Raw genomic sequence first — 27,970 nt, forward strand, 5'->3', positions numbered from 1 at the left:
CTCCGCAAAAAGAGGAGGATTGGCGGCAGATGTTAGCTGAAGGCTAACTTCCTCAAAAGAAAAAATATGTATAAAAAAATAAAATAAAGTTAATCTCTACCATACTTGTAAATATTACAAGGAAATTTAATACATGAACTCCAGTCATACTCATTTTTTGTGGTATTCTCTAAACATTTTATTCTACGTTTTTGGGGAGGGGTCAATTGACTTCTTACTTTTAAACTCCTAAATTTAGTCATTATTGTTAGTGTGGGTTTTTTACCCAGTACATAGTTACTAATATTTTGATTGGCCCATATTTACTGATTTTTTAATTTATCTTTGCTTCTTGCTTCTTGCCTCTTGTCTCTCTTTCTGGGTCCAATTACCTTTCCTTTAAGTAAATCCTTTAGTAGTTCTTTAATGAACGTCTGTGAGTGTTACATTCACTTGTTTTTATTTCACACTTGTTATTGAAGGATGATTTAGCTGGCTGTATAATTCAAGGTTGACAGTTATTTTCCATCCGTAACTTGAAGATAGATTTCTGTTGCCTTCTATTCTCTAATGTTGCTGCTGAGAATTCTCCTCTTGATTCAACTACGGATCCTTTATGAGGTAATCCATCCTTTGTCTCTGGTTGCTTTAACATTGTTCACTTTGGTGCACTTTGATTTTGTTAGTTTAAGTGCAGTTTTATATTTATTTGTCTCATAATACCAGAACTTGGAGTATACTTTCCTTCAAAGAACTTATGTCTTCCATCAATTTTGGGAAGTTCTCAGCTATTGTCTTTAAATATTACCTTCCTCTATTCTCTTTATCTTTCTTGGCTGCATTCTGTGTAATATCCTCAGTTCTATCTTCTGTTTGCAAATTTTTTTCAACTATGCTTAACGTGTTGTTAAACTTGTCCTAAAGGTTTTAAATTTCAGTGACACTATTTTTCATTTTGGAAGTTCTGTTTGTTTTTTTCACACCTGTTTGTTCTTTTGTCATTAGCTTCTTAGTTTTTCATGATGGATTTTAGTCTGTCTTAGGAAGCATGTTTAAAATTATTATAGTTTCTTTCAGATCGTTTTATTTCAGATTCTCAGGGGGCCAGTCCTCCTGTTTCTTGTGTCTGCTGACTGTTCTTTACACTGTATTGTTTCTTTATGTGACTTGTACTTTTTGTTTCTGTGCTTACCTTCAGCAGGGATGTTTTTGTGTGTACATATGAGGAAATCTCATATGTTCTGGTTTGCAGAAGTAAGAATTGCTCCCAAGGGATATCTGAACTATTGATTTCTCACAAGAGACATTTTTCTCCTCCTATCAAGAGCCCCAGAAAGAGACAGGCTTCACTTTCCTGGACTAGTGGACAGAGGTTCTATAAGTGTCCTTTTCACTGAGGGTGCAGCTCTTCCAAAGTTCTAGTGGGATTTCCAGCTCCCCACCTTGGTACCTATATCAGCCTTAAATTTCCAGCCTTTGGCCTTTTTCTTTGCTTACTTTAGAACTGAATTATATACTTGAATCTTTTGTTTATTTACTATTTTTCATCCAGCGTTGTATGTGTTCTTAGCATTTTATCTGTTTGTAAAATGATTTGTTATAGTTTGTAAAAACTCTAACCTGTGCTGCTAGAAGCAGAAAGCTAATTTCTTTTTGTGTTTTGCTATTTGTCTTATTTTACTGCAAGAGTTTGAAAGTTAGATATCCTATTTTTAATGTAACTAGTGGTCACTTTAATATTTTTCATAAGCATTTATAAATGTTTATTTACTTTTCTTTAGCAAAATGATTTTTTTTATTTTTCATTATGGAAGAGTAGTGCATATTCCCTCCCTGTTGTGTATACTAATAATCATTAGTATAATCATTTGAAGTTATATACTTCATTTTTACTTTTTATTCTATTTACCTTCTGTTGTACTAACATTTAAAAATCTTACTCACAACAGTTTTTAGTGTGTTATCCACTGTTTTAGAAAACCTGTCTTTTTTCATTTTTACCCTCGAGTTTCCCACTCCTGCATTCTTAATTTTGTTTTTCTATGTTCTGGAACATTTCTTTGTGCAGTTTATTCAGAAAAGATGGCTAGGTGGTGTATTAACTTAGTTCTTGCATATCTAGGAATGTCTTTTGCCTTCACAAGTGAACAGCAGTTTACATGGATATAAAATTCTTGGAACATTATATTTGGTAGGTTCAAGCTGTTATAATAAAGAGATCCAAAATTACAGATCAAATAAGGTGGAGATTTAGTTCTCTGTAATTAACACTTGTTATGTAGCAGTGATCTATCTAGGCCTAATAGATGACTTTGTTCCACAAGGCTATCCAGGCTGGTGGGGCCACCTCTGTCATCACATCATTTGGCTTCTATCTCTGGTTCCAAGGTGGGTGCTGCAGTTGGCATTGTTTTTTAGTCAGTGGGGAGGGGAAAAGAGGAAGTCCGCATCAAAGAGATTTACCTGTAAGATGATGACCTATCTATAAGTTGTATACTTTGCTTCTGTTCACGTTCTGTTGTCTCAGATTTGGCACATTAACCACACCTAATCTTAAGGGAGGCTAGGTTATGTAGATTCTAGCCTAGTATAGTCATGTGCCTATCTTCTAACTCAAATTCTATTATTAAAAGGAAGAGCAGAGAGTGAATAGGATATTGGGAGATAGCAGTCTCAACTACAAGCATCTGTAGAAAATTTTTGCTCAAATTTTTTGTTGGTGTTGCTTTCTTGTTTGTTCAAGACCTTATTCTTTCCTCCCTACTCCCCTCCTCCCTCCCTTTGAAATGTCAATTCAGGCCATTTTCAAATTTTTTAAATTGAAAATTTTGTTTCTTATTTGTATGTGTACATTTTATATCAAGGATGTTAACTCTGTCATATTTGTGCAAAATCTTTTTTAATACCAATTTTAATATTTACCTTTTAAATCTGTGTATCATATTTTTGGTACTTTTGCACTATTTAGTACCTTTCTTTCCTTTTATTCATATAGTTTATATTCTAACACATAGATTAGTTTCTCCTCTTACATTGGCTTAACAATTATGACATCCAACTACCTTTATAAAAATGTATAGCTTTTCATTACTACTCTTTGCCTGTTCTCGTTAGCTCTCTCTGGTGGCTGAGGAACTTTTATACCATCACAAGGAAGCTTATGGAATATATTGATAGGAGCTTAAGGAAGTAGAGGTGGTGTTGGCAGTGATGGCTTGGCCTCCATACCCTCCTCTAGACTTGATGTAGAGTTGCCTGGAGTGCCCTCCCCTAGAGCAAATGTAAACTAGACACTGTGTGGTTCAACAAAGGAGATCCCAGAAAAGTAGCTGGGGTCATTGATTAAAGAACAAACGACTAGCTGCCATACTTTCAGTGATGGATTTTACTTGCCTTCTTGCAGAAAGTATCTTTGGTTTATTTGCATAGGATTTTAGAAGTAACTTTGATGTGTAATTACTTTAAAAATCAGTTTGAGGGGCCAGCCCCATGGGCAAGTGGTTAAGTTTGCACACTCCACCTCCGTGGCCCAGGGTTTCACCGATTTGGATCCTGGGCACGGACATAGCACCGCTCATCAAGCCATGCTGAGGTGGTGTCCCACGTGCCACAACTAGAAGGACCCACAACTGGAATATACAACTATGTACAGGGAGGCTTTGGAGAGAAGAAGGAAAAATTAAAAAAATAATAATAATAAAAATCAGTTTGATTGTTAACTAGAAAGTGAAAGGTAAATAACTTACTCGCTAATATTGTTTTTGAAGGGAGAAGTTCAGAGAATATATTTTTTGACAAGTTAAAGGAAGACAGTATTCCTGCTCCTCGTTCTGTGGGCAGTATTAAAATCAACTTCACTCCTCGAGTCTTCCCCACTGCTCTCCGGGAATCACAAGTAGCAGAAGAAGAGGAGGTAGGTGTACTTGCTGTTAGTTACAATGACCACAAAGGAGAATACTTTATTTTTTATTTCATCTATTGAAACTAGTACTGAGTCTGAATTTCTTAAGTATTCATTACACTAGAGATATGACTTCATGGAATATATGTATATATATTTTTTTTGGTGAGAAAGATTGGCCCTGAGCTAACAACTGTTGCCAGTCTTCCTCTTTCTTGTATGTGGTACCCTGCCACAACATGGCTTGATGAGCAGTGTGCAAGTCCACACCCAGGATCCTAACCCACTAACCCCAGGCTGCCAAAGCAAAACACTCAAACTTAACCACTAAGCCAGTGGACCAGCCCTGAGAAAAATATATTTTGCAGGATTTTTTTTGGCTCCAGAATGCTGAGAGAACACTGATTTAATATACAGTATTGTTGCTTATTCCAGGAAATAAACCGTTGCACATGCCATTTATTTTATCAAATACATTATTTTCTATAATAGATTTGTAAACTTTGGATCAGTGTGTGTTGTGGTAAGAAGAGATTTGGAAATTTATTATTAATATATTATTGTCATTAATTATTAATATCGGGTATTTATAATGTGATGTTTTGGAATTAATGTCTTTCATTCATTTATAAATTCCTGAGCTCTGGGATTTTGAATATTGTATCCTTAGTTATAGAAGCACTAAGAACTGCATTGTTTTACTGTAAGGTGTGAACTGATACTCCTCTCAATTGAAAACTTGTGGAAATAATTGAAGATCCTTATGACGTAAGGGCAATTTATCAATATTAACTTTTTTCTTAGTATTAAATAGTACATTATTTCTATATTATTTATAAAAGTATTTTTGTAATTATAAAATTATAATTTTTTAAAAATCAGGGGCTGGCACTGTGGCCAAGTGGCTAAGTTTACACGCTTGGCTTCAGTGGCCCAGGGTTTCGCTGGGTTCAGACCCTGGGTGTGGACATGGCACTGCTCATCAGGCCATGCTGAGGCAGCGTGCCACATAGCACAACCAGAAGGACCCACAACTAGAATATACAACTGTGTACTGGTGGGCTTTGAGGAGAAGAAAAAAGTAAAAAAAAAGAAAAAGATTGGCAACAGGTATTAGCTCAGGTGCCAATCTTTAGAAAAAAATAAAAAATAAAAATCATTTATATATTTTTCAGTATAGAAAAATAAAAATATATTATAAACAAGAAAATTAAAATAATACTGACGTAAACTCCCAGAAATTTGGATGAAAATTTGATCTTAATCAGCTAGTAAAGTTTAAAAAAAGTGTAAAAATGTATAAAAACTGGAAGTTTAAAAGCGTTATCACCAAATAGTGTATTAGTCTGCTTGGGCTGCTGTAAGAAAATACCATAGACTGGGTGATGGAAACAACAGCCATTTCTCTCTCAGACTTCTGGAGGCAGGGAGGTCCAAGGTCAGGGTGCTGGGGTGGGGGCTGAAGGGAAGAGCATGTGTTCTGGTCTCTTCCTCTAAGGACACTAATCCTATCATGGGGCCCCCACCCTCATGACGTCATCTAAACCTAATCACCTCCCAAAGGCCCCAGCTCCAAATACCATCACATTGGTGGAAAGGGTTTCAATAAGAATTTTGGGGGACACAAACGTTCAGTCCATAACAAAGAGTATTTCCATCTTATGTAGGAAGGTGGAAAATCTAAAAGTAGCTGTTAATAAAAATAAGACATTTGTGTCCTTCATTAGACTTCATTTTCATTTCAGTGGCTACACAAACAAGCAGAGGCACGAAGAGCAATGAATACGGATATTCCTGAACTTTATGATTTAAAAGAAGAAGAAAAGAACCCAGAATGGTTGAAGGACAAAGGGAAGTAAGTTATTTGAACTCTGGCCATGAGATTTATAGTAAATTTATGTAGACATTAGTACTTATCATATTTTCTAGATACCTTGATATATGTGTTTGTATGAGTGGTTTTGGGGAGAGACAATGCAAGTAAGCAAATTCGTAAATTTTAAAGTAAGTAAATCCATATTAAAAAAGTCAGATCTTATAAAAATTAAGTAAGGATCTTTTTTAAATCTGTTTTTGTATTTAAGTGTCATAGAAGTGAAAAAATCACATCTTTTGGATTGCTTATTAAAATCCCTTATATTTAACATGTCATTCCTAATACCTCCCTTAAAAACATGTTTCTTAGAAACTAGAGCTTCTTTGATTATTTATATCCATTTTTAAGAGTACCAAATGATTTTATAAATTATTATTTTACATTTAGGCAATCTTTTTCATTATATGTGAATTCTGGTACGTTCTGGATGGCAATTTGAGTTATTTTGAGGCAACTGTAGATATTTATTGTATCTCATTATATATACTTTTGTATTATTTTCTTATTGCTACCATAACAAACTGTCACAAACTTAGTGGCTTAAAACCATACAAATTTATTATCTTACAGTTCTGGAGGTCAGAAGTCCAAAATGGGTTTCACTGGGCTACAATCAAGGTATCAATTGCAATCCTGGAGGCTCTAGGAGAGAACCCATTTCCTTGCATTTTCAAGCATGGAGGCTGCCCATATTCCTTGATATAGCCCCAGCCTGCAATTGCATCATTCTGACTTTGCTTTGTCACATCTCCTTTTCTGACTCTGATTCTCCTGCCTCCCTCTTTCTTTTATAGGGACTCTTGTGTTTATATTAGTCCCACTTGCATAATCCAGGATAATCTCCTATTTCAAGATCCTTAACTTAATCTCATCTGCAAGGTCCTTTCTGCCATGTTACTTAACATATTCACAGGTCCTGGGGATGAGCACATCTTTTGAGGGGGAGCATTATCTGTCTACCACAATGTCTCTATTTTTATTCCTCATCTTTGCTCTGTCTTTCTTGGTCTTTTCTCCTGTATGTTACAATACCAGAGATTGATTTGTGAGCTGGAGTCCTGGGGTTAACGGGTTGCTTCCTCTTACTCCCAACAGTAAACCCCAACATGATCCTTCCTCCTATTTCTCCCCTTCACTCCCTCCCTCCCTCTCCATTTATTGAACCGTTAAATAAACATCTATTGGTTGCTTAGTGTTTGCCAGACTGTAGGCTAGGCTCTGAGCTACAGAGATCAGTGGAGGAGAGAGACATACACAGGTACTTATAACATTGCGTGGGAAGTACAATACATAGAAAAGAACGAGATGAAATGAGAGTAGAGAAGAGGAGCACCTAACATTTAAGGGAGGAAGGTAGGCTCAGGAAAATTTTCCTAGAGAATGTAGCACCTGAGCTCCTCTTAATGATAAGTAGGAGTTTCAAGGGGAAAGGAGAGAAAGACATTCATTCAGGCAGAGGAAACAGTATGAGCAAAAGCTCAGAGACAAGAAATGCTGTGGTGTATGGGTCAGGAACTATGGATAGTTTATTTTTTTCTAAAACATAAAGTTTGAGGCTAGGAATAATGACAAATAAACCTATAAAAATAGGCAGATGCCTATTGTACTTGGTCAAGATTCCTAGATTTTTTTCTGTGTGGTGGGGAAAAAAATGTGTTGCAGAAACCAAGGCAAAGGCCTTGAACTATGGCATTGTTGTAGGGGTGGAAGGGAGGGCAATCTGAGAAATATTTAGGAGGTAAAATAGGCAGAACTTTTTGATGGATTGTCAGGAAGTGAGAGAGAAAGAGTAGTTGTGGATGACTTCTGAGTTTCTAGTTTGAGTGAGTGATTGCCTGATGCCAACTGAATTAGAGAATACTAGAAGAGGGGCCAGTTAGGAGAGAATTCAGATAAGTTCAGTTTTGAATATGTTGAGCTTGAGATGTCTCTGGGTCAGTCTGGATGACAGTGTCCAGCAAGTTTGAAACTCAGGGGAGAAACCAGCACTCTAGATATAGATTTAGAGGTTATCAGCATTTATGTAGTAGTATAATTCATAAGAGTAGGTGAGATATCCAAAAAGAGTGTGTAGATTAGGAAACTAGTGGCCTGAGGATAAAACTCTGTCACCTACCAACATTTGAAGGTCTGAGAAAAGAAAGGATTACACAAAAATACTATCAGAAGCCAGTGGAATAGAAACTATAAGGAAAGAGTTTTTGTTTTATTTTGTCCTTCTTTAGTAATAGATAAGGTTTGAATAGATTAGGAGACAAGACAGAAGAAATGATTGAAGTGTCTGTAAGGAGAGTGAGAAAACTGGTCAAGGCCAATGCTGGATGGATTATCTTGAATTTGTTTTGTTTTTCTCTTGTAAAAAGTTGCATTCATTTTTAAATTTTATAATGAAAATATTTCTTTTGAAAAAAATTTACACAGTCCATATCAAATGAAAGTCCCCCTTGGTTTTCACCCAGTCTACCTGCCTGCCCTGCCCCGCAATTGTATCTACTCTAAATCATTTCTTTAATTGCATTTGCTTGTCTTTAAGCTGCTATTGTCATAATCACAGTTAATATGTTCATAGCCTGTGGTGGTTTACAAGAGCTTTCACATACACTCTCTCATTAAATCCTCACAAGTATAGTTGGGTAGGACCTACTGCTTTTGCACTCATTTAACAAATATTTATTGAGAAACTAGCTTTACACAAAATGTTTGTTTAATTCCTGTAAAAATCTTAGTTGGATATTGTCTTTATCCCCATTTTACAAATGTGGAAACAGGGCTGGAGAGGTTGAGAATGTTGGCTAGGGTGGTAGTTAATAAGTAGAACTAGGATTCAATCCCTGGTGAATATGATTTCAAAGTTTGTGTTCCAACCACTCCTGTCCACCTGTCACAGATAAGTGAAATCCTCTTCCTGTCCTTTTGTTCCGATTGATTAGCCTTAGTGCAGGCAGCCTAAGTGGTGTGGCTGTGAGTTCCTCCTCCTTGCAGCCCGAGAGTGCGAAGTGTGCATGACTGCAAGGACTGTTCTGTTGGAATGGTAACTTTGCTCTAGAAAATGTTGACAGATTGACTTGAAATAGATAGAGATACTTTATTTTCTGAGATTGGAGGAAAGAAAGTGAAGATAAGTGTGAATCTAGGTAAGTTTTTAACAAGGAATATTGCTTATTGGGTGATGTTGAGAACTCTGCTAGGTTAGAGAAAATGAATTCTTAGAGATGCCAGTCAGTGCAGCTGTGTGATTTCTCTCCTGTAGTGTTTAGTCTTTTGGATTTAAGAGTAGATCATTGAGCCAGGGTTGGGGTTTTGACTGACAATACAGCAAAAGACTAGTAGTGGAAAACTTTTGGAAAGACAGCTCAGATATTTAGCTGTGAAGTCTGCGCTGGGTTAGAAAGGAAGAGATGCCTGAGGGGCCCAGTGGACTAAGAGAAAATGGAGCAATTAAGAAATTAGAGGGCGGGGCCTGCCTGGTGGCACAGCCATTAAGTGTGCACGTTCCACTTCTCGGTGGCCCAGGGTTCGCTGGTTTGGATCCCAGATTTGGACATGGCACTGCTTGGCAAAAAGCCATGCTGTGGTAGGCGTCCCACCTATAAAATAGAGAAAGATGGGAATGGATGTTAGCTCAGGGCCAGTCTTCCTCAGCAAAAAGAGGCGGATTGGAAGTAGTTAGCTCAGGGCTAATCTTCCTAAAAAAAAAAAAAGAAATTAGAGGGCATTGCAAGGTTGAAGTTTGAGTATAAAAGGAAAGTTGGCAGAATAGTAGCTACCAGTGGTCAGTGGCTGGGATTCCAGAGTTTGCTATTTCTGAGGTAGTGCAGTTCAGGGGATGTCCAAGATGTGTCCCTGGAAGTGGTAGTAAAAGTAGAGTTGAGGAGGAGGTGATTTGAATTAAGGAGTTCCAGGTATTTCAAGGCTAAATTGATAAATGGGTCATATACCTAAAACTTAGAATCTTCTGGAATTATGGCAGAAGTTGGGATGGAGACAGGTGCTGGGAACCAGGTTTCCAAACCCTCACTGAGAGGCTGGCCCCATGGCCAAATGGTTAAGTTCGTGCACTCTGCTTCAGCGGCCTGGGGTTTCACCAGTTCGGATCCTGGGCGTGGACCTAGCACAGCGCATCAAGCCATGCTGAGGCGGCATCCCACATGCCACAACCAGAAGGACCTACAACTTGAATATACAACTTTGTACTGGAGGGCTTTGGGGAGAAGAAGAAAAAACAAAAAAGATGATTGGCAACAGGTGTTATTTCAGAGCCAATCTGAAAAAAAAAACCCTCGCTAAATAAAAGAAGAGTGCTTTAAAAAAAGCCAGGGGCTGGCCCAGTGGTGTAGTGGTTAAGTTTACGCATTCCACGTCAGTGGCCCAGGGTTCGTGGGTTCAGATCCTGGGAGTGGACCTACACACCACTCATCAAGCCATGCTATGGTGGCACCAGGAGTAAAGCCAGTGCAAAGGAGTAGAGGCAGGTGAGAGTAGGAAAGGGTGGCAAATAGGGACTTTAATATGAGCACAAGGGAGATGCGTGCTTTTTGATCAGTGCCCAAAGATAACAGGGTTGATGGGCGTGGTTAGAAAGTCCTTTGGCACAAGGTGTTATGGTGCTGGGACTGGCTAAAGGTCCTATGCAGTATTTGGTCTGGTCTTATTTCCGATATACTAATGACATGATTGGATTTAAGAGTGGAAAGGGCATTGAACAAGGGTTGAAGTTTTGACTGACAAGTACAGCAGAAGACTAGTATTTATATAAAGTGTATATATATATACATAGGATATATCAATTATATGGGTATAAATATGTCTATATATGTATATGTTATCTGTGTATAATATGTGTGTATATTATATGTATATAAATACACATATAATTGATATATTCCTGTCTATTCATTGCTGGCAAAAGCAATGAATTGGCAGCAACCTAGTGCAAAAGTGTACTTTGCAGCTGTCAGGTGTGACTGGTAGATTGAAATTACTTTAGTCTCTGTTGTTTTTGTACCATTTTGCCTTACTGCCTCCAATTAGGTAGTAAAAGCAAGAGAAGAAGAAGGGAGTTAAAAATGAGGGGAGATGGAAGAAAACTTAGTAACTAATGACACCCAGAGAAACAGAGCAAAGTAGAGTTAATCATAGTGCCAAGTACAGACAGATAAAAGGAAAGGTAAGACTTGTTAGAGAGAACTCTGTCCTCTTCAGCAATGTAGTGCAGTACAAAAGACAGAAACTGACCTAATAGAACCGGTTCAGAAGCAAGGTGTTGAATTTAAGCCCAAGGATGAAATACTTTCATCTCCAGAGGCTTTGTTTCATGGTAGCCTTCTATATGTACACAGGCAAAAAGAGTCCAGCTGTCCTTATTGTGTTTAAACCTATGAGACACTTGTTTCACAAAAGGGTAGAGGTAGGCACGCCTTTCAAAAGAGCAATAGCTTGAGAAAATATTTCAGGGATTATATCTATTCAAAAACAGACTCTGAGAAAAAGCCACAGAATGTTTTCATTTTTCATTACCAACTGCCTCCTGCTGTGTCTTAGTTTTAAATGCCAAATCTACCTTTCAGGAAAATACATAAGCATGGTTAATTTTATTTGCTAATCAAAGAATTTTACCTTTTCCAATTAACATTGTGCCAGATAACTTTTTACTGAGAACATCTCACATGAAACAGAGTTTGGAGGCTATAATTTAGATACATGCAAGGTATGGTGTTATTTAACAGCCTTACATGACTCAGAATCTGTAAATAGCTTTAATAGCTACCCTTCCACAAGACGCTTGTAATCACGTAAGGCAGATAGACCATTGTTCTGTCCCACTGACGTTACTCTGTGCTTGATTTTTAACATAAGTTTTGTTGGACCTTGTCTTAATCCCAGACTTAAAATCCCTTCTTTCCCCACACTAGGACCACTTGAATTCTGTCTGCATATGTCACTCTCCACAGCAGATTCTAATGTTAGATAGGAGGGAATCGAGGATATATAATTCTACAGTTTTGCATCCAGCATTGTATCACCGTTCTTACATAAAATCGCCTACCCGAGTTCTAGTGTCTGAATTTCCTTTTCTTTTGAGGAAGATCAGCCCTGAGCTAACATCTGCTGCTAATCCTCCTCTTTTTGCTGAGGAAGACTGGCCCTGAGCTAACATCCGTGCCCATCTTCCTCTGCTTTATATGTAGGATGCCTACCACAGCATGGCTTGCCACGCGGTGCCATGTCCACACCCGGGATCTGAACTGGCGAACCCCGGTCTGTCGAAGCGGAATGTGTGCACTTACCTGCTGCGCTACCGGGCTGGCCCCTGAATTTCCTTTTTATTCTCTTGGCCTAAGTGTCAGATTTTGTAGCCTGCCTAATACTCCAGTCTTTTTAAGATTGAGGATGTGCTTTGCTTTTGCTTTTTCTCTTGCCCCCCAAGTTATTTCTGCTTCTGAACTCCAGCTTTGTATGTGGGAGCCTGCTGTTTGCTTATAGACTAACCGAGTACCAGCTTCTGCCAGTCTGAATTTCTGTATGCTTGTTGTTTCTGAATTTTCTGTAGCTGAATTCTGCCTGTCTGGATGTTCTTTTACTTCATGTTGGAGTTTTCTTTTTTGGCTGGGTACAGTGTACTTTATTGATGGTACATGACAAGGTAGGGCTCCCCAAGCCCCTCCCCTTCTTCAGGGGGTCTGAGATGGAAACTGTGGAGGTCAGGAGACTCTCAATATGTTAGGGGATCAAGTTGGGGCAAGCATTCCCAGCAGCTGAGGCCCTTTCTCCTTCTCTTGCTGGGTGATTGGTGGTCCAGGGGGCTCTTACTCCTTGGAGGCCATGTGGGCCATGAGGTCCACCACCCTATTGCTGTAGCCAAATTCATTGTCATACCAGGAAATGAGCTTGACAAAGTGGTCGTTGAGGGCAATGCCAGCCCCAGCATCAAAGGTGGAAGAGTGGGTGTCACTGTTAAAATCGCAGGAGACAACCTGGTCCTCAGTGTAGCCCAGGATGCCCTTGAGGGGGCCCTCCGATGCCTGCTTCACCACCTTCTTGATCTCATCGTATTTGGCAGCTTTCTCCAGGCGGCAGGTCAGATCCATGACTGACACATTAGGGGTGGGGACATGGAAGGCCATGCCAGTGAGCTTCCCATTCAGCTCAGGGATGACCTTGCCCACAGCCTTGGCAGCACCAGTAGAAGCAGGGATGATGTTCTGGGCAGCCCCTCGGCCATCGTGCCACAGCTTCCCAGAGGGGCCATCCACGGTCTTCTGGGTGGCAGTGATGGCATGCACTGTGGTCATGAGTCCCTCCACGATGCCAAAATGGTCATGGATGACCTTGGCCAGGGGGGCCAAGCAATTGGTGGTGCAGGAGGCATTGCTGACAATCTTCAGGGAATTGTCATACTTCTCGTGTTTCACGCCCATCACAAACATTGGGGCATCAGCAGAAGGAACAGAGATGATGACCCTTTTGGCTCCACCCTTCAAGTGAGCCCCACCCTTCTCCAAGGTACTGAAGACACCAGTGGACTCCACAACATATTCAGCACCAGCATCGCCCCATTTGATGTTGGCGAGATCTCGCTCCTGGAAGATGGTGATGGCCTTTCCATTGATGACAAGCTTCCCGTGCTCGGCCTTGACTGTGCCATGGAATTTGCCATGGGTGGAATCATACTGAAACATGTAGACCATGTAGTTGAGGTCAATGAAGGGGTCATTGATGGCGACAATATCCACTTTGCCAGAGTTAAAAGCAGCCCTGGTGACCAGGCGCCCAATACGGCCAAATCCGTTTACTCCGACCTTCACCATCGCGTCGCGGGCACGCGGCTAGCAGTGCGGAAGGGAAGCGGCTGTCTGTCGAACGAGGAGGAGCAGAGAGCGTCATGTTGGAGTTTTTGATGCTGATTATTGACCACCTGTTACCATCTTCTCCCAACATAGCACGCAGTTCTCCTTGCCAAATTGAATTTCTTCTACTACTTTGGTTTCGGTCCATTCCCTGGCAGAAACTGTGAAGGGTTAGCCTACCACAGTTTCATACATGCTAGCAGAAGAAAGGAGACCGATGGGTCAGAGACAAAGGACTTTATTATTCAAGGCACAGCAGGCAGCTTGAGCTTCATGTTCGTTCCCTTTGCCCTTCAAGTCCCATGGGGCCAATGCAGAGGGAGACTCAGGTGGATACCCTACACACAGCAGGTTTGTACCACGGCTGAGAAGGCCATGTTTACGGAACAGAGTTTTTATGAAAGGATTATAAGCAAACCTGTCTAACCTTTGCCTTGCAAGGAGATGTTATCTTTATTATACTGAGTGGCAAACAAATCTGGTCTTTGCCCGAGAGGCAGACACTATCTCTATCTTCCAAAGTTGTGTGCTATACAGACATCTTTGAAAAGAGAGTCCTACAAAAGCTGTCAGTGCATCTGACATAAGACATGCAAGAAAATAACAGACTCATGGAGAATTGTCTCCCAACAGCCCTTCGTACTTACTTACTTTCAGAACAGATCTGCCAAATCTGCCCTGCTCTGCTGCATTTTTTAGAACTCTGTTTATGGAGGTAGGACTGTTTTCATATGCTGATGCTTTTTGCCTAACTTCAGGAAGTTTAGAATCCGTATTCTAAATGACTTCTTTAATGTAATGATAATTTTGTTCAGTTGCTTGCTTGTGTGCATTTTATAGCCCATAATATTCTGTTACAGTACCTATTATGGCCTAGCTTGTCATTTTATTTAGTGTGCAATATTCTTTTCCTTCTTCCGTCCTGGGTACCAAATTTTGCTGGTTGACGTGCCTTTACCAAGGCACACTGATATTTACCTTTAGAAGCCCCTACAATGTTTTCTGTCTACACAAGATGCTGAAAGAGACAAGGACTTTCAAAGTTCTTTGAGGGACAGGTGGCTGTTACAGTTCCTATTGCCCACAGAACAGAACTGTTCTGTCTCCTGTTGGAATATGTGTTGCTCTCTACCCCCGTTGCTGTTTCTGAGCCCCACTGCTTCTGATTTCTCATAACTCTTTTTCTGCTCCTTTCTTCACTTCTCTCCACATTGCTTCTTTCTTGTCACTCCTGCCTCTTGTTGTTTCTCCCCCACTCAACTCTTGTACAGAATGTTTGGCCCTTTCGGCCATTGCCAAATGGAAAGAATGTTTCTTTCTTAAAGGCAAGCCAATCGGTTATCATAAAATTGACAGGAGTGTTTGCGATTGTCCATGTCTCTTTTGTTCTCGCTATACACTCACTACATTAAGCACTCAGTGTGTGTTGGATGAATGAGTATTTTTGCATAATTCTTTTCACTGGCATTGCCTTATTTGGAGCATCAGGATAGACTTAATGGCTATTAGCTGCTCTGTTTAAATTTGGTGTTCAAAGTCTACTGCCCTTTAGACAGAGGTTTCATTTTTTCCCTTTCCTTTTGAAATTCAGCTATTTCTGAGTTCAGCACCATACTGAAAGTTATAAAGCAACTTTTTGGATGTTTATAGGGTACTGAACTTTAAAGAATGTAATGTTCCTTTGGATTTATATTTTATTATGTATATAAATATCATTTAAAAAGTTTACTACTTCATATTTTTTGCTATTATGCCTCCTACAGTGGTTTTTTTTTTTTTTTGAGGAAGATTAGTCCTGAGCCAATATCTGTCACCAATGTTCCTCTTTTTGCTGAGGAAGACTGGCCCTGAGCTAACATCCGTGCCCATCTTCCTCTACTTTATATGTGGGACACCTACCACAGCCTGGCGTGCCAAGCAGTGCCATGTCCGCACCCGGCATCCAAACCAGCGAACCCAGGGCCACCGAAGTGGAACGTGTGAACTTAACCTGTGCGCCACCGTGCCGGCCCCTACAATGGTTCTTTTAGTACTGCTCATTATAAGCTCTTCTTCCCTTAGAGTCTGGGAGAATTTTTCTGATAAAACTGTTACATTGGGGCTGGCCCAACCAGAGGCACTCACAACTAGAATATACAACTGTGTGCTGGGGGGCTTTGGGGAGAAGAAGAAGAAGAAGGAAAAAAAAGAGTGGCAACAGTTGTTAGCTCAGGTGCCAATCTTTAAAGAAAAAAAAAAAATCCCAAACAGCACTATACAGTACTGAGGAGTAAAAGTGGAGAGAGAAAGAGGGTCTCGGAGAGAGATTAAGGAAGAGAGAGAGACTGGTGGATTTTTTAAGGCAAAAAAATTTTTTGAGAGTAGTACTTTTGGTCAATGAGATGGGAAAGGAGTGAAGTGGGAGGTTTCTGGGAAAGATTTTCTTGCTCTTAAGGAGCATATACCAGAAGATAGTATCCCATTTTCTTCTTAGGAATATTGTGCCTGAATGTGGCCCCTTAAACTCTGCAGCCATCTTACACCCATGAGGAAAACTAGCCCTAGAATGAGGTAGCCGCTGAATACAGTAGAAAGAAGAAATGGAAGAAACTTGAGGCCTTAATAACATCCTTGAACTGATTGTGTTGGGCATGGTATAGTGGAGCCTTTCCCTCTGGACTTTAATGTGAGATACTTTATTTCCTTGCTTGTTTAAGCCAGTTTGAGCTGGGGTTCTCTCACTTGCGGTCAGAAACATCCTAGCTGCTAGGAGGCATTTCAGAAACGTGAACTGTTCCCACAGAATTAGCTTTTCTAGTTTGTGCAAGTTATTTTACATGTGAGTCAGGCCTAGGTCAGATGTCATGGTGGTGTCATTTTCCCTTTCACTCATGATTTACTGGCTGCTTGCATGAGTCTACTTTTGGTGTCATCATGTTTAATTTTCTAGAACTGTAAAGTATGCAGTACAATCGACTGGAAATGAAGACAAAGTGTTATTTATATCACACTTTTATATTTGTCAAAGTATTTTCTATTTCCCTTATGTTTATCATTTTTTTTAAGTTCTTGGAATTATACATAAAGAAAGAAACTTTGCATTTTAAATAAATCCTTTAATTATGTACAACTCTTTATTTGAAGAGAATTTTGGAAGATTTGAACTGAAAGAGTGTATCTATTAGGATGCTTTTCTTTGCAAGTTAGAAAAAAACTCAGTGTAAACTGGCTTTACGTTAAAAGGAATTTATTGCCTTATATAACTAAAAAGATAAAGCTGTGTTGCATTTCAGATAAAGCTTGATCCAGCAGCTTAACTATATCACCAAGAGCTCAGTTTCCTTCTGCCTTTTTGTTCTTTTCGTAATTTCGTATCAGCTTTACTCTAATGCTAGTTCTTCCTATGGTGTTAAAAATGGTCAGCAACAATTTGGGCTGTGTGCTTTTGTCATTTGTATCCAGCAAAGGGAGTGTCCCCAATTTTTCATCCTCCAACTTTGGAAACAGTCACAGGCTTCATTCTGAGTAGACCAATTTAGGTCATAAACCCATCCCTGAGTCAGTCATTGTAGCACGGAGGATGGAAATATGCCTCCTGGCTTGAACCACTGATGGCTACCGTTGGAGGCCGGGGAGAGGTCAGTCGCCTTCAGATTACATGCTGATGTATGTGGAGGAGGGGCGGAGTCTAGTGCAGCTGATGATGTCCATGGTACAGGGAACAGAAAAGGAGGTAAGCCATCCCCTCTGCCAAATATAATTAGATATTAATATTGTGTTTCTGCTTCAATGTTATATTGTTTTTCTTTTCTGTTTTTGTCTCATTAGCAAATTATTTGCAACTGAAAACTATTTGGCAGCTATTAATGCATACAACTTAGCTATCAGACTAAATAATAAGATTCCAGTATTATATCTGAATCGGGCTGCTTGCCACCTAAAACTAAAAAATTTACATAAGGCCATCGAAGATTCTTCTAAGGTATGTGTATCTACTTATTTATATATGGTGCTTTAACATTGTTATCCTCCTATTTATTGGTTTAAATGATGCCTTTTGTCTGTTAAATTTAAATAATTGAGATGCAAGTATTTTAAGAATCGTCTTGCAATTACATCTTTTTACCAAAAAAAAGTTTTTTTTTGAATGGACAAGGAAGGAACTGGTGTTTCTTGAGACTGCAAGTTAGATGAGAAATCCCCTATCAATTGCTACTGTACTGCCTTGGTGTATCAGTTGAAGTTATAAGGAAATTAGTAAGTGGTTGTCAGTTTATTTTTATTTTATTTATTTATTTATTTTTTTTTTTGAGGAAGATTAGCCCTGAGCTAACATCTGCCACCAATCCTCCTCTTTTTGGTGAGGAACCTAGCCCTGAGCTAACATCCATGCCCATCTTCCTCCACTTTATATGTGGGACGCCTGCCACAGCATGGCTTGGCAAGCAGTGCCATGTCTGCACCCTGGATCCAAACTGGTGAACCCTGGGCCGCCGAAGCATAACCTGTGCACTTAACCACTGCACCACCAGGCCAGCCCCGGTTGTCAGTTTATACTCACCCTTTTTCTTATTAAAGTTTTGCAGACTTAAGGCAAGGTAGAAGGAGGAACACTTGGTCCCACTGCTACTTGCACAGTTAAAGGATGTATCCATAATCCTTTTCCCATTACCGCACAAAATTGGGGTTCTCTTGCCCAATGTGCGTAAACAAGCCAATTAATTATGGCATCAGCCTTTGGGAAAGAAATCAGCTTTATTCTGCAAGATTGATTTGCAGAGAGACGGGGCTGTGTGCCCTCAGATCTGTCTCTCCAATTCAGGATTTGGGGCAAAATTTAAGAAGTTAGGGACAGGGGCCGGCCTGTGGTTACAAGAGTAACTTAGTATATCCTAATTCCATTACTAATATCATGTCATTATCTTAAACGTCTAGTCTTTTCTCTTTTTTCCATATCAAAATAACTTGTTTTAAAGGAAAATCACATACAAAATCTCTTATGTGGCTCCTTGAGATTGAGGATATGGAGGAAACAACCAGTCCTCATACTTTGATCTCATTAAGCTACTGAAGATCTGACAATATTTTTATAATCCAGTTTTCCTTTTACTAGCACAGTTTTGTGTACAAACAAATATTTATTGAATGAATGAATAAACGGAATCACCCAATTTGTATATAAAAGACCACAAATGCTATTTAATTATTCTTGGTAGTAAAGGTAAAGCTATATATAGGTTTCAAATGGTAAACCAAATCATAACTTTGGGGGGCAGGGTATGAATCTCGTATAGGAACAACTGAACAATTCCTTAAACTGTTCAACATAAATATATGTATTTGATAAATTGATGTACTGACTAAGCCAAAAAATATAGGTGTGTAAGAGCTTGAGACTTGTTTTAAAATTAAGATTTTTACCATATTTTTGCTCATGTTTAAATTAGGAGGTTATGTCTTTCTCTTCTTCTTATTTTTTGTAAGGCACTAGAATTATTGACACCACCTGTTGCAGACAATGCTAATGCAAGAATGAAGGCACATGTACGACGTGGAACAGCATTCTGTCAACTAGAATTGTATATAGAAGGTAAGAAATTGATAGAAATGTTTTTACGTTCCGAGTTATACTTTGAAAAAAATGTCATTGGGATTAAGATTATGACTTTTTTAGGACTCCATTATTTTATATTTATAGGATTTAATTTATTCTTTGCAACTTAACTGACAAAAAGTGATTTTGAAATATTTTAAAAATTCATTGTTGTAGAAGGGAGTTAAAACAAGAGGTGAACAAAACTAGGAAAATGCTGTGGTATCAGACAAGTTTTCTATAGAAAGATTTATGATAAAGGATATGATTGAGTCACTTAAGATATAATGGAAATTTTTAAATGAGCTTTTTTGGTCATACACACATACACAACATACACATACATAAGCTCAGAAATAACTGATCTACCACAGTGTATAATTATTACTTATATTCATGAGACTACTAAAGTTTGTAATTCAGCCCCATGTTTATAGAAGCCGTAGCATTTATTTAATTTTTATTGTTTTTCATTTTTAATGTATTTAGGGGCTATTTGCAGTTACTCACGTTGCCCAAAAGGGCAGAATTTTGTAGTACCCAGAGTTACATCCTCAACGCTCCTCTTCACACACCTTCCTACCCAGATGCCCATCAGCTTCCATTCATTCAAGGCATAAAGGCCTATGCTTTGAGGATGCCTTGCTAGAGAGCGGGCTCTAGCCTGTAAAGTTTTATTATTTCTGACTTTTTTGTAAACGTCTTTCTGTAACTTTTAGGAGATTCTTCTAACCAAAGCATCGAATTAGGTTTATGTGCCCCCTCCTTTTCTTAATATCCTATCCATTTTCATGAGGATAAAAATTATTAAGACAAGAATGAAACATTTTAAAGCATTCTTTAGAAATTATAGTATCATAGACTTTTTTGAGCTAGAAGAACACTTCATGTTAAAGATGAGAAAATGGGCCCAGCCCGATGGCACAGCGGTTAAGTGCGCACATTCCACTTTGGCGGCCTGGAGTTTGCCGGTTCGGATCCTGGGTGCGGACATGGCACCTCTTGGCATGCCATGCTGTGGTAGGCGTCCCACATATGAAGTAGAGGAAGATGGGCACGGATGTTAGCTCAGGGCCAGTCTTCCTCAGCAAAAAGAGGATTGGCAGCATTTAGCTCAGGGCTAATCTTCCGCAAAAAAAAAAAAAAAAAAGATGAGAAAATGGAGGCTTGGAGAAGTTAAGTGATTTGCCTGAGGTGGCATGGCAGATCAATAGCACTTAGAACTCAGGTTTCCTTATTCCCAGAGAAATTCTTCCTATTGCTTTTTTTCTGTAAAGATTTAGATTCAGTTATATATTTTTACCAACTAGTCCACAGTGCTTCCCTTTTTAACCAGTTTTCCTCAAAGGAATTCTGTAGATGTGATAACTACGGAAAAAGGCACAAACTATAGTCTATGAGTTATATAAAATTATTTTTCTTAATCTAGGATTTCTAAATAAGATGCCATTTATTTTTCATTGAGGTGATAAAAATGTTCTTTTGATATATGAGTTTTGAGTCTGGTCATGCTGTAATGAGGTTAAGCTGTTAGCTTATTTGTACTTAAAGTAACTGCTTCTTAGTAAATCCTAAATGAAATCATTATAATTCCCAAAATTACTGAAAAATTTCTGCAATCTCAGAGTAGCTACCATATGTGTGAAGATGGGAATCTGACTTAAAACCTGGTACTTGTCCTGAACCATGGTCCTAGTGTGTGTTTTTTTTAATATTTAAAAAATATTGTCTAGATAACACAAGTATTTATAAAGTATTTATTTTACTGATCATCATTGCTGTATAAATATAGGCCTACAGGATTATGAAGCTGCACTTAAGATTGATCCATCCAACAAAATTGTACAAAATGATGCTGAGAAGATTCGGAATATAATTCAAGGAACAGAACTAAAATCTTAATGACTACTAGAAGCAACTAAGTATTGTACTAGGTATTGTTTTAAGTTTTTCAGAAATAACTGGAGGCATTTGGAATCTGTACATATTATGGCTGATGGTCCGGAATCACTTTCTCTTCAGTCCTCTAGTTCTGCAGAGGGCAAAATATAAATCTGTAGAAAGTGAAATGTTTGACTTGATGGTTTTTGAGTAAGTAAATCAAAATAAGAATAATCTACATAATTCTTTGTTTCTTCATATTAATACATAATTATATTTTTTTGTTACTGAATTCAGCTTGCCCTTATAACTAACAAAATATTTGTTGGTATAATGATTACCAGGACACTTACTGATTCGTTTTTAACAAGGTAGAAGTTTAAAATAAAAGATAAAATAAAATAAGTGTTTATAAAGTATTTTTATTTGTATTAAATATACTATTTAATTGTCTGAATGTTTGACAGTTGATACAGAACCAGGTTTGTTTTGCCCGCTGCACGACTATGCCAATCACAGAGAAGACGCGTTTGCAAATGAGACAGGATTCAATCACAAGGCGACCAAGCAAGGAGGCTGGAGAATCAGTCTCAGATCCGCCTCCTGGAAAATGGGGACTCAGGGATATTTATGGGATAAGGGGGTGGGACAGTCTGAGGTGTGGGAATAGATGATGGGAGGTAAGGAGAAGTGAGGAAATTGATGATCTGCGCAAGTGTAGTCAAGCTTCATGCCTGTAGGACGCATGTTCACAAAATGGTGGCATTACCATGATCTCAGGGTGGAGTTTTTAGCTCCTTGACGTCACAAAGGTCACTTGCTCAGAATTTGCACAGGCCCGGTTGATGGGTTGGTGGTCTCAACTGGCCTGAACTGGACAAGGAGTCAACTCTCAGTTCCCGAAAAACTCAAGCACTCCACCTGTTACCATGGTGACCCAAGCATCAGAGATGTTATCTGTAGAGTGGGTTTTAGTAGTGCATTATCTAACTACTTTTGCCAACAAACAGCTGAGTATAATTAAAGCAAGTTTGGCCGCCAGTTTCACCTTGACCTTGGTATAATCAATACTGATGTTTTCACTTAGTTCCCAAATGCACAAAACCTTTTATTTTTTCTTTAATGCTGACCCACCCTGTTGTTTGAGGTTAGACTAGTTCACCCGGGTCAAACTGTTTGGCAAACCTTATCTTTAACTTTAGTTATAGACAGTGTTCCCCAAAACATCGACCATGTTTCATAGCACTATCTAGTGAAGATAAGTTTTCTAGGGGCATTGTTTTCTAGTACCTTCAAGTACACTAGGAAAAAAAAACAAAGGGTGAAATATTAACTTAGAATATTAGGATATTGGCATCAGATTGCACCACCATTTGTGTTGTATCACTGTGATGATGCAAGCATTAAGCAAAAACAGTACAGCTTCTCTTTTGTATATGGTAGTTGTCACAATTCTCTGATTAGAGGATTTTTAGGAAAACAAAAAGAATTTTAGGAATAAGTTTTTACAGTATTTGGTCATCTGACGTCATTCAAGTAGGTCATAAAACAGCCTCGTGGTGTTGTTTTTAATGCAAAACTTTTTTTTTTTTAAGATTTTATTTTTCCTTTTTCTCCCAAAGCCCCCTGCCAGTACATAGTCGTGTATTTTCAGTTGTGGGTCCTTCTAGTTGTGGCATGTGGGATGCTGCGTCAGCATGGCTCGATGAGCAGTGCCATATCCGTGCCCAGGATTCGAAGCAGGGAAACCCTGGGCCACTGAAGTGGAGCGTGTGAACTTAACTGCTTGGCCATGGGGCCGGCCCTGAAACTTTTACTTCTATAAAGCCACTTTTGATAACTTCTGTAGCAATCCTGTCCAGTTATCAGACTTTCTGATGAGGCAGGATTGCTATTTCTTATAATCAACCCTGGTTTGTTTGTTTTCATTTTTTTTTTTTATTAATGTTATGATAGATTACAACCTTGTGAGATTTCAGTTGTACATTATTGTTAGTCATGTTGTGGGTACACCACTTCCCCCTTTGTGCCCTCCCCCCACCCCCCCTTTTCCCTGGTAACCACTGATCAGATCTCCTTGTCAATATATTAACTTCCACCTATGAGTGGAGTCATATAGAGTTCGTCTTTCTCTGACTGGCTTATTTCGCTTAACATAATACCCTCAAGGTCCATCCATGTTGCTGCGAATGGGCCAATTTTGTCTTTTTTTATGGCTGAGTAGTATTCCATTGTGTATATATACCACATCTTCTTTATCCAATCATCAGTTTCTGGGCATGTAGGTTGGTTCCACGTCTTGGCTATTGTAAATAATGCTGTGATGAACATAGGGGTGCAAGGGACTCTTGGGATTTCTGATTTCAGGTTCTTAGGATATATACCCAGTAATGGGATGGCTGGGTCATAGGGTATTTCTATTTTTAACTTTTTGAGAAATCTCCATACTGTTTTCCATAGTGGCTGTACTAGTTTGCATTCCCACCGACAGTGTATGAGGGTTCCTTTTTCTCCACAACCTCTCCAACATTTGTCGCTCTTGGTTTTGGATGTTTTTGCCAATCTAATGGGGGTAAGGTGATATCTTAGTGTAGTTTTGATTTGCATTTCCCTGATGATTAGCGATGATGAACATCTTTTCATGTGTCTATTGGCCATATTTATATCTTCTTTTGAGAAATGTCTGTTCATGTCCTCTGCCCATTTTTTGATCGGGTTGTTTGTTTTTTTGTTGTTAAGCCATGTGAGTTCTTTGTATATTATGGAGATTAACCCTTTGTCGGATAAGTGGCTTGTAAATATTTTTTCCCAATTAGTGAGCTGTTTTTTTGTTTCAATCCTGTTTTCCCTTGCCTTAAAGAAGTTCTTTAGTCTGATGAAGTCCCATTTGTTTATTTTTTCTATTGTTTCCCTCAACTGAGGAGATATAGTGTCTGAAAAGATTCTTTTGAAACTGATGTTAAAGAGTGTACTGCCTATATTCTCTTCCAGAAGACTTATTGTTTCAGGCCTAATCTTTAGGTCTTTGATCCATTTTGAGTTTATTTTGGTGTGTGGTGAAAAAGAATGGTCAATTTTCAATCTTTTGCATGTGGCTGTCCAGTTTTCCCAGCACCATTTGTTGAAGAGACTTTCTTTTCTCCATTGTAGGCCCTCTGCTCCTTTGTCGAAGATTAGCTGTCCATAGATGTGTGGTTTGTTTGTTTTCATTTTTAAAAATAAATGTAACCAAAATAAAGGTGGGTCTTCTGTGTATCAGATACCAGTTTGACATTCAGAATGTGTTAACCGACCTAGTCTTCCTTTCCTCAGACTTTTCCAATTACTATCCCAATCAGAAAACAAGAGTAGGCCCAGTAGCTGCCCTAAGGGCAAAAGATAGATCCTGGGAGGAGGAAGAAGAAGGGAAACTCTTAAGTAGTTATTTGTTAACATTTTTGATCCTATCCTCTAAGTAAAGTCATGGTTTTAATGTGACAGAAATACTTGACCTCTTTTGAGCAACCTCCTATGGTTTGCAAGGGACCTTTGTCTTAGATTGAAGTGGTGACAGAGTGAAAATACTGATACAGATATTCCCATTTCCTTTATGATAAAAATGTCTCCCAAATAATAATGTTATCATTAAAACCAATGAATAAAAGATAAGAAAGAATTGTTATGGTAGTCCTTTGATGTTTTTCATAATGCCAATTATTTGATTGAAATTAATTTCAAGCTACCAAGTGAGGGGTCGGCCCCGTGGCCAAGTGGTTAAGTTCGCGCGCTCCTCTTTGGCGGCCCAGGGTTTCCCTGGTTTGGATCCTGGGCGCGGATGGACATGGCACTGCTCATCAGGCCATGCTGAGGCAGCGTCCCACATAGCACAACCAGAGGACCTACAACCAGAATATGCAACTATGTACTGGGGGCTCTGGGGAGGAGCAGAAGAAGAAGAAGAAAGAAGATTGGCAACAGATGTTAGCTCAGGTGCCAATCTTAAAAAAAAAAGATACCAAGTGAATAAAATAAACTAAATATAACCATTCCAGAAATGTGAACTGGAGGGCCGGCTCAGTGGTGCAGCAGTTAAGTTCACACGTTCTACTTTGGCGGCCCATGGTTCGCTGCTTTGGATCCTACACACCGCTTGGCAAGCCATGCTGTGGCAGGCGTCCCACATATAAAGTAGAGGAAGATGGGCACGGATGTTAGCTCAGGGCCAGTCTTTCTCCCCAAAAAAGAGGAGGATTGGCAGCAGATGTTAGCTCAGGGCTACTCTTCCTCAAAACAAATAAAAAAGAAAAGAAACATGAACTGGAGAGATCTTTAATCCCCCACTACTGTATGATTACCATACATAAATACACAGTGTACATGTTAATTAAAAAATTGTTTTGACAGATTTGGTTATGAACAAATATCAAAGCTATATCAAAATATTGCATGCAAAAGAAAGATCGTTAGTTAGCCCATGTTTGCAATGGATGCTTTATAGGAATAGGAAATAATTAGACTAGATTTAAAAAAAGGATATTTTCTGGGACTGGCCCAGTGGCAGAGTGGTTAAATTTGCACATTCTGCTTTGGTGGCCTGGGGTTTGCTGGTTTGGATCCCGGGTGTGGACGTGGCACTGCTTGGCAAGCCATGCTGTGGTAGGCGTCCCACATATAAAGTAGAGGAAGATGGGCATGGATGTTAGCTCAGGGCCAGTCTTCCTCAGCAAAAAGAAGCGGATTGGCGGCAGATGTTAGTTCCAGGCTAGTCTCCCTCAAAATAATAAATAAATAAATAAATAAATGGTATTTTCTTACATGCCACTTGCCTCTTGACTGACAGTCACTTGAGAGTCACCTAGGGTGGATTGGTAACTAGTTTCACAAAACATGTGTTTATCTTGTTATAGTGCTGAAGCATTTTATCAGGAATGCTCATTTCTTTTTTTCTTCCCAGAAAGAGATTGTGAATTACATCAAACAAGCAAGGTTTGTCTCAGACAAGGTTTGGGATAAATCTTCTTTTATACATTTTAGCTCTTTACTGACAGAGGTAAAAGTATTACTCCTAATAGATAAATGCTGTCTAGTAGTTTAATGGAAAGTAAACACATATAGTTATGTAAACATATGCTGTCCTGGCTCCTTAGTGTCAAAGGAAACCAGAGCTAGACAGTAGTTAGAGCAGTAAAAACAGATTTTACTCAGGAACTATTGCAATGGAGAGAAGAGACTTCAGTATAGAACTCGGTTAGTTCCTAATACAGCATGGACAAGTCGTGATTATTAGCCAAGGAACAAGTCGAGGGGGACGGGGGTTGTCAGTGGATAGAAAATTACTAAGAGGAAACATCAAGGGTAGGGAGATTCTGGCTAAACTAACATAACAGGGTTCTTGCTGAAGGCAGGCCAGATTGATCACATATCACTTGGGGGATGGTGGAGGGATAAGGAAGTTGGTCAGATGGAAGGTGACCAGATATTGGCGGCGGGGATTCTGGCTAAACCAATTTAACAATATTCTTGCTACAACTGAGCTCGTAAGGGCAAAGCCCAAGGACGATGCCTAGTTGAAAAGGTGGCTCAGAGGAGCCTGTTTAGAATTTGGTCAAGGAGGGACCACTTGTCACTCGCAAGCCAAGAAGTTTCGAAGAAACCTCATCCATGGGGGAATAAGGGTAAAGGATTTTTGCACATACTGTCTGGGGAAAAGGTTAGAAAGTGATCTCCCAAACGTAGCCTGACAACAGGGGTGTGTTTCATTTCCTTATCTGGCTCAGTCTGACTCTCAAAGACTCATCAAGAGCACCCTCAAGAGCTGACCCATCTCTGCGGATCAGATTCACATTAACCAAGCTCAGGAGACTGAACAAAAAAAACCCTGCCTCCTTGTTATTCATAATCAGAAATTGAGAATGTTCATGAGTATGATAGGTTATATGACAATTCATTTCTTCTGATAAGCAGATGTGTATGGTACAATGGTAAACATGAAATCCAAAACAAGGATAATTAGTTTGATGAAAGGAATGTTTCATGGCATCATGCGTCCAATTTTACACAACAGGCTTCCTCTTTCCAAAAAAAGTTTAGGATAATTCCCTTTGTTTACAAGCCCTAAGGCATACCTCACTGTAACTAACTCTCATGTACTAATAATAAAACCAGTTTTCCTATTTTTTTCTTAAAGCTTTTTAAATTTAATTTAATTTTTCTTTGAGGAAGATTAGCCCTGAGCTAACTGCTGCCAATCCTCCTTTTTTTGCTGAGGAAAACTGGCCCTGAGCTAACATTCGTGCCCATGTCCCTCTACTTTATATGTGGGATGCCTACCACAGCATGGCTTGCCAAGCGGTGCCATGTCCACACCCAGGATCTGAACCGGTGAACCCCGGGCCGCCAAAGCGGAATATGCGCACTTAACCGCTGTGCCACGGGGCCGGCCCCAAACCAATTTTATTCTTTAGGTCATGACCAGGTTACTAGTATCTTCTCTTTGTCATTGTCCACAGTTTTTGAAATGTAAATCCTCATTCTATAATGTTTTAAAGGCATATGACCCTAAGATCATCTCTCCGGAGATATTCTCTTCAGAGAACTACTTTTTTTTGGTTTTTTGAGGAAGATTAGCCCTGAGCTAACATCTGCCACCAATCCTCCTCTTTTTGCTGAGGAAGACTTGCCCTGAGCTAACATCCATGCCCATCTTCCTCTACTTTATATGTGGGATGCCTGCCACAGCATGATGTGCCAAGCAGTGCCATGTCCGCACCCGGGATCCAAACCGGCGAACCCCAGGCTGCCGAAGTGGAATGTTTGAACTTAACTGCTGCACCACAGGGCTGGCCCCCAAAGAATTGCTTTTGACAATATTTACACCATACTTCATTTTAGCCTTTTTATGACCTAAATAAACATGGTTTTTGTTTAGTCAGCGA

The 27,970-nt window shown here is 39.2% G+C and overlaps 1 protein-coding gene and 1 pseudogene across 2 annotated transcripts in view; one reads left to right on the top strand and one right to left on the bottom strand.

Annotated features, from left to right (window-relative positions):
- The window catches only part of DNAAF4 (dynein axonemal assembly factor 4), a 58,670-nt gene extending 37,196 nt beyond the window's left edge, over nt 1-21,474 (top strand). Inside the window, exons 6-11 of one of the 2 annotated variants that reach the window (XM_044764846.2) lie at nt 3,747-3,892; nt 5,626-5,735; nt 6,327-6,374; nt 17,411-17,564; nt 19,067-19,172; nt 20,968-21,474. In XM_044764846.2, the coding sequence (XP_044620781.1) occupies nt 3,747-3,892; nt 5,626-5,735; nt 6,327-6,374; nt 17,411-17,564; nt 19,067-19,172; nt 20,968-21,077 (674 nt within the window). In that variant the 3' untranslated portion in view covers nt 21,078-21,474. The remainder of the gene's footprint in view (nt 1-3,746; nt 3,893-5,625; nt 5,736-6,326; nt 6,375-17,410; nt 17,565-19,066; nt 19,173-20,967) is intronic. The other variant, XM_014860444.3, reaches the window with a different exon arrangement.
- LOC106843424 (glyceraldehyde-3-phosphate dehydrogenase pseudogene) lies at nt 11,910-15,314 on the bottom strand (annotated as a pseudogene).
- Nucleotides 21,475-27,970: the final 6,496 nt, after the last annotated feature.

The sequence above is a fragment of the Equus asinus genome, chromosome 2 (genome assembly GCF_041296235.1).
Source record: "Equus asinus isolate D_3611 breed Donkey chromosome 2, EquAss-T2T_v2, whole genome shotgun sequence".
Classification (NCBI taxonomy): Eukaryota; Metazoa; Chordata; class Mammalia; order Perissodactyla; family Equidae; genus Equus; species Equus asinus.